Here is a 17,199-nt window from a genome sequence, read left to right as displayed (position 1 = left end):
TTTTATAAGGAGATGTTAGGACAGGTGACCAAAAGTTTGGTCAAAGAGGTAGGTTTTAGGGAGCGTCTTAAAGGTGGAGAGAGAAGTAGAGAGGTGGGGAGGTTTAGGGAGGGAATTCCAGAGCTCAGGGCCCAGGCTGCTGAAGCCACGGCCACCAATGATGGAGCAATTAAAATCGGGGATGTACAAAAGGCCAGAATTGGAGGAGCGCAGAGATCTCGGAGGATTATCGAGCTCTATCAGGTCATCTCTCCGGCTTCTCTTTTCTAAAGAAAAGAGCCCCAGTCTGTTCAGTCTCTCCTGATAGTTATAACCTCACAGTCTCCTTCTCTCTACCATGTCCCATCCTATTTAATGTATAATACTGTAAGGTAGGGTTGACTAATTTTCAATACTTGGCCATCAATCTAACAACTTGAAGTCCACAGTGTGAAAAGGGTAAAAAGCTTTGATTTGACTTGCTCCAGAGGTGATGGATCACAGATCTCTCACCCCCTGGCCCCCACCACCTGCTGGTGCTCCCCCTCCCCTCCCTTTAAGGGGCACTACACAGCTCATGCCGAGCTCACACTGGAGAGCGGTGTTCACCGGGAGTGTAACAAGGAACACTGTGGGCTGACGGGCCTAATGTCCTTCTGAGGGCCACTCGCTGGAGCAAGGACTCACTCCCAACCTGCTGCTGGTATCCCCACTCACTCCCAACCTGCTGCTGGTATCCCCACTCACTCCCAACCTGCTGCTGGTATCCCCACTCACTCCCAACCTGCTGCTGGTATCCCCACTCACTCCCAACCTGCTGCTGGTATCCCCACTCACTCCCAACCTGCTGCTGGTATCCCCACTCACTCCCAACCTGCTGCTGGTATCCCCACTCACTCCCAACCTGCTGCTGGTATCCCCACTCACTCCCAACCTGCTGCTGGTATCCCCACTCACTCCTAACCTGCTGCTGGTATCCCCACTCACTCCCAACCTGCTGCTGGTATCCCCACTCACTCCTAACCTGCTGCTGGTATCCCCACTCACTCCTAACCTGCTGCTGGTATCCCCACTCACTCCCAACCTGCTGCTGGTATCCCCACTCACTCCTAACCTGCTGCTGGTATCCCCACTCACTCCTAACCTGCTGCTGGTATCCCCACTCACTCCCAACCTGCTGCTGGTATCCCCACTCACTCCTAACCTGCTGCTGGTATCCCCACCATCCCCACTCCCCCTTTAAAACAGACATCCATCCAACTCCTTTTTTAAAGTGGTCAGTCGATCCCATTCAGCTTCCTCCTCTGGCCATCTGCCCAAGACACCCATTATTATAGAATCATAGAATCATACAGTACAGAAGGAGGCCATTTGGCCCATCGTGCCTGTACCGACTCTTTGCTACAGCTATCTAATTAGTCCCACTCCCCGGCTCTTTCCCCAGAGCCCTGTAAATTTTTTCCCTTCAAGTATTTATCTAATTCCCTTTTGAAAGTTATTATTGAACCTGCTTCCACCGCCCTTTCAGGCAGTGAATTCCAGATCAGAACAACTCGGTGCACAAAAAAAATTCTCTTCATTTTCCCTCTGGTTCTTCTCCGATCACCTTAAATCTGTGTCTTCTGGTTACCGACCTTCCTTCCTCAAAACTGTTCATGATTTTGAACACCTCTCTTAAATCTCCCCTTAACCTTCTCTGTTCTAAGGAGAACAACCCCAGCTTCTCCAGTCTCTCCACATAACTGAAGTCCCTCATCCCTGACACCATTCTAGTAAATCTCCTCTGCACCCTCTCTAAAGCCTTCCTAAAGTGTGGGGCACAGAATTGGACACAATACTCCAGCTGAGGCCTAACCAGTGTTTTATAAAGGTTGATCCAGCGCAGAGGGGCGAGAGTCCACACTGAAACCTTGCTAGAGCCTCGTGAATCTTGTGACTCTTGTCCCCTGCTCTTATGCTTGTTGTCCAGTCCCAATCGTTTGCTTCCTTCGACATTATTCAACCCCTGGATTCTTTTTACGGCCCGCTCTTTGCCTGTGAGAATCACAAGGCCATTGACACCTCACAGAGCCTGTGTGTGTGGGTGGGAGTAACACTGCGGCCTCTCGGGGACCAACACTTACCAGGAAGGCGCACAACATGTAGAAACTGATGAAGTAGAAGACTGCAAAGTTGGTTCCACAGGTGAACTCTTCGCCAGGCTCATAGTCGGACTCAGGGTCACAGAGCTTGCCAGGCTGGCAGGCCAGCATAATCTCCTGCCAGGCTTCTCCTGTGGCACACCTAGAGACAGGAAAGGCCACAGTCACCCACGGGAGGAAGGCACAATCGTATCGGCCTTGGGGGAGGGGGGGGCGAGCGGAGCAGTGGGGATCTAACAGGGGCCAGGCAGATGAGCCAGGCAGGAGAGTAGTGGGGCGGGGGCAGAGCCGGGGCGGGCGGGGGCAGAGCCGGGGCGGGCGGGGGTAGATCCAGTGTGGGTGGGGCAGAGCCTGGGCGGCGGGGGCAGAGCCGGGGCATCACTCACCTGAAAAGGAGGAGCACGGCTTGTGGAAAGGTCTGGAAATTGTTGTTGCGATTGATTTGTGCCCCGTCCACGTTGGCAATCTTTCCAAAGACCTGGTTAACAGGAAGAAACAAGGGGCTTAGAGACAGCGTGAGAGGGGTAGCTCAGTTTCAGAGGTTACTGAGTGTTGAGATTTATGGACGTTGCTCATGTTTCTACTACACTCCTTTAAAGTGCGAAGCAGAAGGTTTCACTTGTAGAAAAGTGCAAGGCAGTTGAGTATTAGAGGGTTAATGTGCAACTAACTCACCTGGTCTGACGGTGATGGATAACTGGTCTTACCTGCATCCCAATGACAGCATAAATGAAGAACAACATGACAATAAGAAGTGCCACGTAGGGTAGAGCCTGTCAGAGAGAACAAGATTAGTGGGAAGTCTAGTCCGAAACACAGAGCTCTAGGACAAGAATCAGTATTTTCAGAAATATGAAGCATCTTTCTGACAGATCGACCCTCACCTTCCCACCCACTATCTCCATTCTGTCTGATCGATTGTTCCTGATCACACCCTGTCCCACTGTCCTTTTTAACACCTCCTCCCCCCGATCTCAATCCCAGATATGCCAGTGGGGTCAGGCTCGGTGGGGTCAGGCTCGATGGGGTCAGGCTTGGTGGGGTCAGGCCTGAAGCAGTTAAGCACTGTGGGGTCAGGCCCGGTGGGGTCAGGCACGGTGGGGTCAGGCACGGAGGGGTCAGGCCCGGTGGGGTCAGGCCTGAAGCAGTTAGTCACTGTGGGGTCAGGCTCGGTGAGGTCAGGCCCGGTGAGGTCAGGCCTGAAGCAGTTCGGCACTGTGGGGTCAGGCCCGGTGGGGTCAGGCTCGGTGAGGTCAGGCCCAGTGAGGTCAGGCCTGGAGCAGTCAGGCTCGGTGAGGTCAGGCCCGGTGAGGTCAGGCCCGGTGAGGTCAGACACGGAGGGGTCAGGCCCGGTGGGGTCAGACACGGAGGGGTCAGGCCCGGTGGGGTCAGACACGGAGGGGTCAGGCCCGGTGGGGTCAGGCTCGGTGGGCTCAGGCTTAGAGGCCTCTGGTGGAACAGGGCCCCAGATTTTCAGGGTCCAAGTATTTTGAGCCATTTCATTGGTTGCCGTTGCATTCCTGGCGACTGCTGGTCATTGGCTGCCTGCTCGTTCTCGGTTACTGTTACTGAGTCCCGGTCCTGTGACTGGCTCTCCACGCTGGGCTCTCTTACCTGGAAGGACTTGATGAATGTCCAGAGCAGAGTTCGAACCCCCTCTCCTCTGCTGAGCAGTTTGACCAGACGCATCACACGGAACAGACGGAAGAAGGAGATGGAGATACGGGAGCTGTCCTCCGACTCCTGGGAAATCAGTCGGGAGAAAACAGATTACACAACACCCCAACAGCAGGGAGATGAGGGGTGGGGGGTGAGGGGTGGGGGGTAGGGAGATGGGGAAAGGAGATTGGGGGTGGGAGGGTCAGTGAGATTGAGGGTAAAAGGGATGGCAGATGGGGGCAGGGAGATGGTAGAGTGGGGAGACCAGGGAAAAGAAAGACTTGCATTTCTATCGCGCCTTTCGTGACCTCAGGACGTCCCAGAGTGCTTTACAGCCAATTAAGTATTTTTGAAGTGTAGATAGGGACCGGACACCGGGGAGAACTCTCCTGCTCGTCATCAAATAGAACCATGGGATCTTTTACGTCCACCTGACAGGGCAGATGGGGCCTCGGTTTAACGTCTCGTCTGAAAGACAGCGCCTTGTGACTCAGAGGTGAGAGTGCTACCCACTGATCCACGGCTGACACCTGGAGTGGGGAGGTGGTAGAGGGCAGGGGGCAGTGAGCTCTCAGCCAAAACCCCCTACTCCACGATCTTCTGTTAGGTGAGGGTATCAAGGGATATGGAACAAAGATGGGTAAACGGAGTTGAGTTAGTCATAGTCAGCTATGATCTGATTGAATGGCAGAACAGGCTCGAGGGGTTGAATGGCCTCCTCCTGTTCCTAGGATCATCCTGGAATGCAAAGGTAACACCTCACTTATTTTATCCACTACCAACCATCTTCTTAAACCCCCTCTCCCTCGCCCCCTCCACCGTTATCTTGAACAAGGGCGAGGAGCTCATGGACTCCTTTGTCACTAAGATTGAGACCATCCGTTCAGCTGCCTCTGTCACTTCCCTCCCTTCCCCTGGCCCACCGAGCCGAACTTCCTCTATGGTTCCCCCTTGCGCTACCCTGAACTCGCATCTTTCTCTGGTTTCATGGGATTGGGGGTGATATATTAGCACGGATTGAGGATTGGTTAACGGACAGAAAGCAGAGAGTAGGGATAAACGGGTCATTCTCAGGTTGTCAGGCTGTAACTAGTGGGGTGCCGCAAGGATCAGTGCTTGGGCCTCAGCTATTTACAATCTATAGTAATGACTTAGATGAAGGGACCGAGTGTAATGTATCCAAGTTTGCTGACGATACAAAGCTAGGTGGGAAAGTAAGCTGTGAGGAGGACACAAAGAGTCTGCAAAGGGATATAGTGAGTGGGCAAGAAGGTGGCAGATGGAATATAATGTGGGGAAATGTGAGGTTATTCACTTTGGTAGCAAGAATAAAAAAGCAGAATATTTTTTAAAAGGTGAGAGACTAAGAAATGTTGGTGTTCAGAGAGATTTGGGTGTCCTTGTACATGAATCACAGAAAGTTAACACGCAGGTACAGCAAGCAATTAGGAAGGCAAATAGTATGTTGGCCTTTATTGCAAGGGGTTTGGAGTACAAGAGTGAGGATCTTGCTACAATTGTTCAGGGCATTGGTGAGACCACACCCTGGAGTACTGTGTACAGTTTTGGTCTCCTTATCTAAGGAAGGATATACTTGCCTTAAAGGGGGTGCAATGAAGGTTCACTAGATTAATTTCTGGGATGAGAGGGTTGTCCTATGAGGAGAGATTGAGTAGAATGGGCCTACACTCTCTGGAGTTTAGAAGAATGAGTGTTGCTGTCATTGAAACATATAAAATTGTTAGAGGACTTGACAGGGTAGATGCTGAGAGGCTGTTTCCCCTGGATGGAGAGTCTAGAACTAGGAGGCATAGTCTCAGGATAAGTGGTCGGATATTTAAGACTGAGATGAGGAGGAATTTCTTCACTCAGAGGGTTGTGAATCTTTGGAATTCTCTAGCCCAGAGGACTGTGGATCCTCAGTTGTTGATTATATTCAAGACTGAGATTGATAGATTTTTGGACACTACACACAGATATACACAGTGTGCTGAGAGTTCGGTAAGTGTGGGAGTTCGGTGAAGTGGGGGAAGGAGGTGCTGCTTTTCCTAACTTTTCCTGCAGAGCGGTAGTGGACCTGAGAGTAGAAGACTGAGATTGTGGAATAAAAGCAGCAGCAGACCTGCACCAAGAGACAACTACTGTGCGACATCACAGGGACTTAACTCCTGGACCTAAGATAAATAAGAAGCAAAAAGTAATCCAAGTGGGACGTCACCAAGGAAGAGGTAAGTGATTGGTTGGTGAGTATTTTCCTGCTGAATTTGTCTAAGGTTAGAGTTTGTGGATTCTCGGGTCTCTGTTGTGTAGTGGGGGACTGCTGTTCAGCAAGGGCCCTTGAGTATACCTTTTAATTGAAGTGAAATTGGTGGGATTCATCTAATTTGAATTAATTAGTAAAAGGGTAAGTCATGTCAGGACAGCCCAGCCCCGTGTTATGCTCTTCCTGCTCTATGTGGGAAATCAGGGACCCTTCCGGTGTCCCTGACGACCATGTGTGCGGGAAATGTATCCAGCTGCAGCTACTGACAAACCGCATTGCGGCACTGGAGCTGCGGATGGATTCATTAAGGAGCATTCGCGATGCTGAGAACGTCGTGGATAGCACGTTTAGTGAGATGGTCACACCGCAGGTAAAGGTTGTACAGGCAGGAAGTAAGTGGGTGACCACCAGGCAGAGTAAGAGGAGCAGGCAGGCAGTGCAGGGGTCCCCTGTGGCCGTCCCCCTCTCAAACAAATATACCGCTTTGGATATTGTTGAGGGGGATGACTTATCAGGGGAAGGCAGCAGCAGCCAACTTCCTGGCACCAGGGGTAGCTCTGCTGCACAGGCTGGGAGGAAAAAGAGTGGAAGAGCTATAGTGGTAGGGGATTCTATCGTAAGGGGAACAGACAGGCGTTTCTGTGGCCGTAAACGTGACTCCAGGATGGTTTGTTGCCTCCCTGGTGTCAGGGTCATGGATGTCACTGAGCGGCTACAGGGCATTCTCAAGGGGGAGGGTGAGCAGGCAGAGGTCGTGGTCCACATTGGGACCAACGACATAGGTAGGAAGGGAGATGAGGTCCTGCATCAAGAATTTAGGGAGCTAGGTAGCAGATTAAAGAGCAGGACCTCAAAGGTTGTAATCTCTGGATTACTCCCAGTGCCACGGGCTAGTGAGTATAGAAATAGGAGGATAGAACAGATGAATGCGTGGCTAAAGAGTTGGTGCAGGAGGGAGGGTTTCAGTTTCCTGGATCACTGGGCCTGCTTCTGGGGAAGGTGGGACTTGGACAAGTCGGACGGGTTGCACCTGAACCAGAGCGGGACAAATATCCTTGCGGGGAGGTTTGCTAGCACTGTTGGGGGGGGTTTAAACTAACTTGGCAGGGGGATGGGATACAGAGTGGAGCGACAATAGGGGGTGATGTGCAGCCAAATATAGAGAAAAAAACAAGTCAGCTTGGAAGACAGGGCAAATATGTGAGGGCAAGGCTGGATGGCATCTATTTTAATGCAAGGAGTCTTGCGAATAAGGTGGATGAACTGAAGGTGTTGATAAACACATGAGAGTATGATATTGTTGCTGTCACAGAGACATGGTTGAGGGAGGGGCAAGACTGGCAGCTCAATATTCCGGGGTACAGAATCTTCAGGCGAGACAGAGGGGGAGGTATAAGAGGAGGGGGGTCGCAATATTAATTAAAGAATCAATTACTGCCATAAGGAGGGATGATATATTAGCAGGTTCCTCTAATGAGGCCATATGGGTGGAGCTTAAAAACAAAAAGCGGGCAAGCACTTTGATGGGAGTGTACTATAGGCTCCCAAACAGTCAGGGGGAGATAGAGGAACAGATATGTCGGCAAATCTCAGAAAATTGTGCAAATAATAGGGTAATAATAGTGGGGGATTTCAACTTCCCCAATATTAACTGGGATACTCAGAGTGTAAAAGGCTTAGAGGGTACAAAATTCTTAACGTGCATCCAGGAGAGCTTTTTGAGCCAGCATATAGAAAGTCCTACAAGAGAGGGGGCGGTACTGGACCTAATTCTAGGGAATGTGGCCGGCCAAGTGGAAGAAGTGCTAGTAGGTGAGCACTTTGGTGACAGTGACCATAATTCGGTGAGATTTATGGTGGTCATGGAAAAGGATAGGGAGGGGCCGGAAATAAAGGTTCTAAATTGGGGGAAGGCCGATTTTAATAGGATAAGGCAGGATCTGGCCAAAATGGACTGGGATCAGCTGCTTGTAGGAAAATCCGCATCGGAGCAATGGGAGTCTTTCAGAAGGGAGATTGAGACCATACAATGGCAACATGTTCCCGTAAAGGTCAAGGGTGGTTCCAAGAACTCCAGGGAACCTTGGATGTCAGGGGATATACGAGAATGGATTAGGAAAAAAAGGAGGGCTTTTGGCAGATACAAAAGGCTAAAGACGGAGGAAGCCCTAGAGGAGTACAAAAAGTGCAGGGGGATACTTAAAAAAGAAATTAGGAGATCAAGGAGGGGCCATGAAATAACACTGGCGAGCAAAATAAAGGAAAATCCTAAGATGTTTTATAAGTATATTAAGGGTAAGAGGATGACTAGGGAAAAAATAGGGCCCATTAGGGACAAAAATGGCAATCTGTGTGTGGAGCCTGCAGATGTAGGAGGGGTTCTAAATGAATTTTTTGCATCTGTTTTCACTGTGGAGAAGGACGATGTAGACATAGAAATACGACAGGGGGACTGTGATATACTCGAACATATTAACATCGAGCGGGAGGAGGTATTGGCGGTTTTAGCAGGCCTAAAAATGGATAAATCCCCAGGTCCGGACGAAATGTATCCCAGGCTACTGTGTGAGGCAAAGGAGGAGATTGCGGGGGCTCTGACACATATATTCAGAACCTCTCTGGCCACAGGGGATGTGCCAGAGGACTGGAGAACCGCTAATGTAGTACCATTATTCAAGAAGGGCAGTAGGGAAAAACTGGGGAACTACAGGCCAGTGAGCCTAACATCAGTGGTAGGAAAATTATTGGAAAAAATTCTGAAGGACAAAATTAGTCTCCACTTGGAGAAGCAAGGATTAATCAGGGATAGTCAACATGGCTTTGTCAAGGGAAGATCATGTCTGACTAATTTGATTGAATTTTTTGAGGGGGTGACTAGGCGTGTGGATGAGGGTAACGCAGTGGATGTGGTATACATGGATTTCAGTAAGGCCTTCGATAAAGTGCCCCACTGGAGACTGGTCAAGAAGGTACGAGCCCATGGAATCCAGGGTGCCTTGGCACTTTGGATACAAAACTGGCTTAGTGGCAGAAGGCAGAGGGTGATGGTCGAAGGTTGTTTTTGTGACTGGAAGCCTGTGGCCAGTGGGGTACCACAGGGATCGGTGCTGGGTCCCTTGCTGTTTGTGGCCTAATGACTTGGATATGAATGTAAAAGGTATGATCAGTAAGTTCGCTGATGATACAAAAATTGGTAGGGTGGTAAATAGCGAGGAGGATAGCCTCAGTCTGCAGGACGATATAGATGGGTTGGTCAGATGGGCGGAACAGTGGCAAATGGAATTTAACCCGGAAAAGTGCGAGGTGATGCACTTTGGAGGGACTAACAAGGCAAGGGAATACACAATGAATGGGAGGACCCTAGGCAAGACAGAGGGTCAGAGGGATCTTGGTGTGCAAGTTCACAGATCCCTGAAGGCGGCGGAACAGGTAGATAAGGTGGTAAAGAAGGCATATGGGATACTTGCCTTTATTAGCCGAGGCATAGAATATAAGAGCAAGGAGGTTATGATGGAGCTGTATAAAACACTGGTTAGGCCACAGCTGGAGTACTGTGTGCAGTTCTGGTCGCCACACTACAGGAAGGATGTGATCGCTTTGGAGAGGGTGCAGAGGAGATTCACCAGGATGTTACCAGGGCTGGAGCGCTTCAGCTATGAAGAGAGACTGGGAAGATTGGGTTTGTTTTCCTTGGAGCAGAGGAGGCTGAGGGGGGACATGATTGAGGTGTACAAAATTATGAGGGGCACAGATAGGATGGATACTAAGGAGCTTTTTCCCTTCGTTGAGGGTTCTATAACAAGGGGACATAGATTCAAGGTAAAAGGCGGGAGGTTTAGAGGGGATTTGAGAAAGAACTTTTTCACCCAGAGGGTGGTTGGAGTCTGGAACTCACTGCCTGAAAGGGTTGTGGAGGCAGGAACCCTCACAACATTCAAGAAGCATTTGGATGAGCACTTGAAATGCCATAGCATACAAGGCTACGGACCAAATGCTGGAATATGGGATTAGAGTAGACAGGGCTTGATGGCCGGCGCGGACACGATGGGCCGAAGGGCCTCTATCCGTGCTGTATAACTCTATGACTCTATGACTCTGAGGGAATCAATGGATATGGGGATCCGGCAGGAAAGTGGAGTTGAGGTTGAAGATCAGCCATGATCTGATTGAAAGTGGAGCAGGCTCGAGGGGCCATATGGCCTACTCCTACTCCTATTTCTTATGTTCTCTCCTATCCCCCCTCGTGCCCTCTCTGAGCTAATCTTGACCATGAGACCCACCTCCTGCTCCCTCGACCCTATTCCCACCAAACTGCCAACCACCCAACTTCCCTTCCTGGCCCCCATGTTAGCTGATATTGTTAATGGTTCCCTCTCCTCAGGTACTGTCCCCCTCCCCATCAAATCTGCCGTCATCACACCCCTCCTCAAAAAACCTACCCTTGACCCCTCTGTCATTGCAAACTACCCCCCCCATCTCCAACCTCCCTTTCCTCTCCAAAGTCCTTCAACATGTTGTGGCCTCCAAATCCGTGCCCATCTTTCCCGCAACTCCATGTTTGAATCCCTCCAATCAGGTTTCCGCCCCTGCCGCAGGACTGAAATGTCCCTTATCAAAGTCACAAATGACATCCTCTGTGACTGTGACCGTGGTAAACTATCCCTCCTCATCCTTCTCCACCTGTCTGCAGCCATTGACACGGTTGACCACACCGTCCTCCTCCATCGTCCAGCTGGGTGGGACTGACCTCGCCTGGTTCCATTCCTATCCAGTCGTAGCCAGAGAATCTCCTGCAATGGCTTCTCTTCCCGCTCCTGCACCGTTACCTCTGGAGTCCCCCAAGGATCAATCCTTCGCCCCCTCCTATTTCTCATCTACAAGCTGCCCCTCGGCGACATCATCCAAAAACACAACATCAGGTTCCACATGTACGGTGATGACACCCAGCTCTACCTCATCACCACCTCCCTCCACCCCTCCACTGTCTGCGCTGCCTGAAGTCACAATTTCCTCCAGTTAAATATTGGGAAGACCAAAGCCATCGTCTCCTTGCCACACAATCCACCCCCTCCCCAGTTACTGCCTCTATTTGACCCTGAGATGAGCGTCCGACCCCATCTCCGCTCCATCACCAAGACCGCCTACCTCCACCTCCGTAACATCGCCCGTCTCCACCCCTGCCTCAGCTCCTCTGCTGCTGAAGCCCTCATCCATGCCTTTGTTTCCTATAGACTTAACTATTCTCATGTTCTCCTGGCCGGCCTCCCATCTTCCACCCTCCATAAACTTCAGCTCATCCAAAACTCTGCTGCCCGTATCCTAACTCGCACCGAGTCCCGTTCACCCATCACCCCTGTGCTCGCTGACCGACACTGGTTCCCGGTCCTGGAACACCTCGATTTTTAAATTCTCGTTCGCGTGTTTAACTCCACCCATGGCCTCGCCCTCCCTATCCCTGTCACCTCCTCCAGCCCTGCAGGCCGTTCCTCTGATTCTGGCCTCGTCCATGCCCCTCTGCCTTTGTCCCACCATTGGCAGCCGTGCCTTCAACCACCTATGCCTCATGCCCTAAACCTCTTGTCTCTCCAATTCATCTCCTCCTCAATACCCAGCTCTTTGACCAAACTTTTGGTCACCCCCGCCCCCAACATTACCTTCTCAGTTTTATTGATTCGGTCTCCCCGAAGTGCCCGGGGACGTTACTGTTGCTCTGTGAAAGGCGCTGTAAAAATGCTTGCTGTAGTAAGTGGCTCCCAGCGCGGGTATGAGAGGGGGAATTGAGGGGGAGTTGTGCGGGATCAATACTCATGCGTGTGGTGGCGAGGGAGAATGGGGTTAGGTACTGAGGTGGAGGTGGGCAGAGAGAAGGAGCGGTACGGTGGGAAGCAGCAAGTGGAGTTAGTGTGAGGGGAAGAAAGGGAGGGTAGAAAGGGAGGGCCCAGCAGGTGGGCTCACAGGCCGTCTCAATGAGTGACTGAAGGACAGTGTTCCTCAGACACTGACAGGAGCTGGGCCAAAACATCAGGAAGTGTTTAATTGACTGGGAGAAAACCAGTGTTATCACATCGATATCCACCCACAATGAGTCGGTTAGGGGCCACACCGCTCAAAGAAGCAAAGTGAGGAAGGTCAGTGGGTGACAGGGTAGGTCCAGGGTTCAGGAAGGAACATTCCAGATCCTGATCACTCACATTACCACATAGAGAGTCGGGAAACGGGCAGGTTTAACGGGGAGTGTACCAGCACAGTGATCAGGTGAACACACACTCATCTAGTGTAAACAGGTGTGTCAGGGCACTGCACTATCCAGTCAGAGAACACACACTCATCCAGTGTAGACAGGTGTGTCAGGGCACTGCACTATCCAGTCAGAGAACACACACTCATCCAGTGTAGACAGGTGTGTCAGGGCACTGCACTATCCAGTCAGAGAACACACACTCATCCAGTGTAGACAGGTGTGTCAGGACACTGCACTATCCAGTCAGAGAACACACACTCATCCAGTGTAGACAGGTGTGTCAGGGCACTGCAGTATCCAGTCATAGAACACACACTCATCCAGTGTAAACGGGTGTGTCAGGGCACTGCACTATCCAGTCAGAGAACACACACTCATCCAGTGTAAACGGGTGTGTCAGGGCACTGCGCTATCCAGTCAGAGAACACACACTCATCCAGTATAGACAGGTGTGTCAGGGCACTGCACTATCCAGTGAGAGAACACACACTCATCCAGTGTAAACAGGTGTGTCAGGGCACTGCACTATCCAGTGAGAGAACACACACTCATCCAGTGTAGACAGGTGTGTCAGGGCACTGCACTATCCAGTGAGAGAACACACACTCATCTAGTGTAGACAGGTGTGTCAGGGCACTGCACTATCCAGTGAGAGAACACACACTCATCCATTGTAGACAGGTGTGTCAGGGCACTGCACTATCCAGTGAGAGAACACATACTCATCCAGTGTAGACGGGTGTGTCAGGGCACTGCACTATCCAGTGAGAGAACACACACTCATCCAGTGTAAACGGGTGTGTCAGGGCACTGCACTATCCAGTGAGAGAACACACACTCATCCAGTGTAGATGGGTGTGTCAGGGCACTGCACTATCCAGTGAGAGAACACACACTCATCCAGTGTAGACAGGTGTGTCAGGGCACTGCACTATCCAGTGAGAGAACACACACTCATCCAGTGTAGACCGGTGTGTCAGGGCACTGCACTATCCAGTGAGAGAACACACACTCATCCAGTGTAGACAGGTGTGTCAGGGCACTGCACTAACCAGTGAGAGAACACACACTCATCCAGTGTAGACGGGTGTGTCAGGGCACTGCACTATCCAGTGAGAGAACACACACTCATCCAGTGTAGACAGGTGTGTCAGGGCACTGCACTATCCAGTGAGAGAACACATACTCATCCAGTGTCAAAGGGTGTGTCAGCGTGCTGCACTATCCAGTGAGAGAACACACACTCATCCAGTGTCAACGGGTGTGTCAGGGCACTGCACTATCCAGTGAGAGAACACACACTCATCCAGTGTAGACAGGTGTGTCAGGGCACTGCACTATCCAGTGAGAGAACACACACTCATCTAGTGTAGACAGGTGTGTCAGGGCACTGCACTAACCAGTGAGAGAACACACACTCATCCAGTGTAGACGGGTGTGTCAGGGCACTGCACTATCCAGTGAGAGAACACACACTCATCCAGTGTAGACAGGTGTGTCAGGGCACTGCACTATCCAGTGAGAGAACACACACTCATCCAGTGTAGACAGGTGTGTCAGGGCACTGCACTATCCAGTGAGAGAACACACACTCATCCAGTGTAAACAGGTGTGTCAGGGCACTGCACTATCCAGTGAGAGAACACACACTCATCCAGTATAAACAGGTGTGTCAGGGCACTGCACTATCCAGTGAGAGAACACACACTCATCCAGTGTAAACAGGTGTGTCAGGGCACTGCACTATCCAGTGAGAGAACACATACTCATCCAGTGTAGACAGGTGTGTCAGGGCACTGCACTATCCAGTGAGGGAACACACACTCATCCAGTGTAGACAGGTGTGTCAGGGCACTGCACTATCCAGTGAGGGAACACACACTCATCCAGTGTAGACAGGTGTGTCAGGGCACTGCACTATCCAGTGAGGGAACACACACTCACACAAACACACACTGGCTGGATCATAGGATGAGCGGAGATGAGGAATGGGGAGAGAGCAGGACGAGCAGTCTCTCTCTCTCTCTCTCTGGGTGTCAGATACAGCCAGGTATGTGGGGGGGCTCATTATTCACTTTCAGGTCAGAGGTTTTGTAGTTTCCGACACTGCAATCCCACCTCCTGACTCTCTCACCCTCGGGCCCGGTCAGAGGGCTGAACCCGCTGGGCCGAGGCCTGGTTACAGTGTTCTACAGAAGGCTTGGCTCCTTGAAGAGGCTTGGAACATCAGTGAAAGGATTTGATGGGTGACTGACTGAGCCCAGTCCCACAGGATAGGCTAGTAACGCGATCCATTTGCTTCTTTGAGTGTTTGAATCCGATTTGATAGTTGATTACTCCACACTACAGAGTGGGGGTTTATTGTGAACGCCACTCCTAACAGAAGCAAACTCCGAGGCACAGCACAGCACAGCACACAAACCCCACATGCAGCCGAATATTTACACTGGAGTCGCATCCATAGCTCAGGCAGTAGAGACCCCCACTGGAAGCAAGAGCTGTCTGTCAAAGGAATGAAGAGGTGAGCATGGAGCAGGAGAGAGAGAGAGAAACAAAGAGAGAGACAAGGAGAGAGAGGGAAAGAGAGAGAAACAAGGAGAGAGAGACAGAGAAACAGAGAAACAAGGAGAGGGAAAGAGAGAGAGAGAAACAAGGAGAGGGAAAGAGAGAGAGAGGAACAAGGAGAGGGAGAGAGACAGAGAAACAAGGAGAGAGAGGGAGAGAGAGGAGAGGAGAGGGAGAAGGAGAGGGAGGAGAAGGAGAGGGAGAGGGACGAGAGGGAGAGAGATGAGAGGGAGAAGGAGAGTGAGGAGAACATGAGGGAGAGAGACTAGAGGGAGAGGGATGAGAGGGAGGGGGAGAAGGAATGGGAGGGAGGGAGAGAGAGGGGGTGAGGGAGGAAATTAAATGGAAGAGGATGAGAGAGAGGGCGACGAGAGAAGCAAAGAAAGAGAGGGAGGGGGAGAGTGGGAGAGAGAAACAAATTGAGAGATTGAGGGAGAGACACAGAGGGAGAGAGGGCGAGAGATGGAGAAACAAAAGGAGAGAGAGGGAGGGAGCGAGGGAAGAAGAAAGGGGAGAGAGAAAGAGGGAGAGAGAAACAAAGCAACCGATTGAGGGAGAGGGAGAGAGATGGAGAGAGAGAGAGAGGGAGGGATAGAGAGGGAGGGATAGAGAGGGAGGGATAGAGAGGGAGGGATAGAGAGGGAGGGAGAAACAAGGGAGAGGGAGGAAAGAGAGAAACAAGGAGAGGGAGAGAGAAATGAGGGAGAGATAGGGAGAGAGAAACAAGGAGATAGGGAGAGGGAAAGAGAAACAAAGAGAGAGAGAAACTAGGAGAGAGCGGGAGAGTGGCAGTGAGAGGGAGAAAGAAACAAGGAGACGGAGAGAGAGAGAGAGAGGGGGCGAGAGAGAGGGGGAGAGAGAGAGAAACAAAGAGCAAGGGAGAGAGACAGAAAGAGGGTGAAAGAGAGAAACAAAGAGAGAGGGAGGGCGAGGGGCTACAGGGAGAGAGAGAAACAAAGCGAGAGGCTGTGGGCAAGGGAGAGAGAGAGACACACACACTGAGGGAGAGAGAGACCGAGGGAGAGAGAGAGAGAGACAGAGACAGAGGGGGAAAGAGGGGGGAGCGGGAGAGAGGGAGAGAGAGAAACAAAGCGAGAGACTGAGGGGAAGGGAGAGAGAGAGGGAGAGAGAGACAGAGAGACCGAGGGAGAGAGAGACCGAGGGAGAGAGAGACCGAGGGAGAGAGAGACCGAGGGAGAGAGAGACCGAGGGAGAGAAAGACCGAGGGAGAGAAAGACCGAGGGAGAGAGAGACAGAGAGACAGAGACATCAAGGGAGAGAGAGACCGAGGGAGAGAAAGACCGAGGGAGAGAGGGAGAGAGAGACAGAGAGACCAAGGGAGAGAGAGACTGAGGGAGAGAGAGAGACAGACAGACAGAGACAGAGGGGGAAAGAGGGGGGAGCAGGAGAGAGGGGGAGAGAGAAACAAAGCGAGAGACTGAGGGGAAGGGAGAGAGAGACAGAGAGACCGAGGGAGAGAAAGGGAGACAGAGACAGAGGAGGAAAGACGGGGGAGGGGGAGAGAGAAACAAAGAGAGGGAGGGCGAGAGGGAGAGAGAGGGAGAGAAACGGAGAGAGTGAGAGACGGAGAGAGGGAGAGAGAGCAAGAGAGGGAAAGTGGGAGAGAGAGCAAGAGAGGGAAAGAGACAGGGAGGAGAGAAACAAAGAAGGAGAGAGAGAGAGAGAAACAAAGAGAGAGAATGAGAGACAGGTAGAAAGTGAGAGGGAGAGAGAGAAACATAGGAAGAGTGAGAGAGAGGCAGAAGTAGAGAGAGGGAGGGTGCGAGAGAGAGAGAGAGAGCGAGAGTGAGGCAGAGATAGGGAGAGAGGGAGAGAGAGACAGGCAGAGCGAGAGAGACAGGCGGAGCGAGAGAGACACGCGGAGGGAGAGAGACACGCGGAGGGAGAGAGGCACGCGGAGGGAGAGAGACACGCGGAGGGAGAGAGACACGCTGAGGGAGAGAGACACGCTGAGGGAGAGAGACACGCGGAGGGAGAGAGACACGCGGAGGGAGAGAGACACGCGGAGGGAGAGAGACACGCGGAGGGAGAGAGACACGCGGAGGGAGAGAGACACGCGGAGGGAGAGAGACACGCGGAGGGAGAGACACACGCGGAGGGAGAGAGACACGCGGAGGGAGAGAGACACGCGGAGGGAGAGAGACACGCGGAGGGAGAGGGAAAGTGAGACAGGCAGTGAGAGAAAGAGGGCAAGGGGAAGAGGGCGAGTGGAGAGAGTGGAGAGAGAGGGGGAGAGATTAAAAAGAGGAAGGGAGACAGAGGGGGAGAGGGAGAAAGAGACAGGGAGAGAGATGGATTGGGAAAGAGAGACCGATGGGGAGAGAGAGAGA

The 17,199-nt window shown here is 51.8% G+C and overlaps 1 protein-coding gene across 1 annotated transcript in view; it reads right to left on the bottom strand.

Moving 5' to 3' along the window:
* The window catches only part of LOC137311115 (voltage-dependent L-type calcium channel subunit alpha-1S-like), a 108,390-nt gene that overhangs the window by 41,868 nt on the left and 49,323 nt on the right, over positions 1 to 17,199 (bottom strand). The window contains exons 4-7 of the mRNA XM_067978482.1: positions 3,735 to 3,863; positions 2,828 to 2,893; positions 2,507 to 2,598; positions 2,103 to 2,262 (exon numbers count right to left, since the gene is read on the bottom strand). Of these exons, the coding sequence (XP_067834583.1) occupies positions 2,103 to 2,262; positions 2,507 to 2,598; positions 2,828 to 2,893; positions 3,735 to 3,863 (447 nt within the window). The remainder of the gene's footprint in view (positions 1 to 2,102; positions 2,263 to 2,506; positions 2,599 to 2,827; positions 2,894 to 3,734; positions 3,864 to 17,199) is intronic.

The sequence above is a fragment of the Heptranchias perlo genome, unplaced genomic scaffold (assembly GCF_035084215.1).
Source record: "Heptranchias perlo isolate sHepPer1 unplaced genomic scaffold, sHepPer1.hap1 HAP1_SCAFFOLD_297, whole genome shotgun sequence".
In the NCBI taxonomy this organism is placed as follows: domain Eukaryota; kingdom Metazoa; phylum Chordata; class Chondrichthyes; order Hexanchiformes; family Hexanchidae; genus Heptranchias; species Heptranchias perlo.
This window is presented reverse-complemented; position numbering and strand designations above follow the sequence as displayed.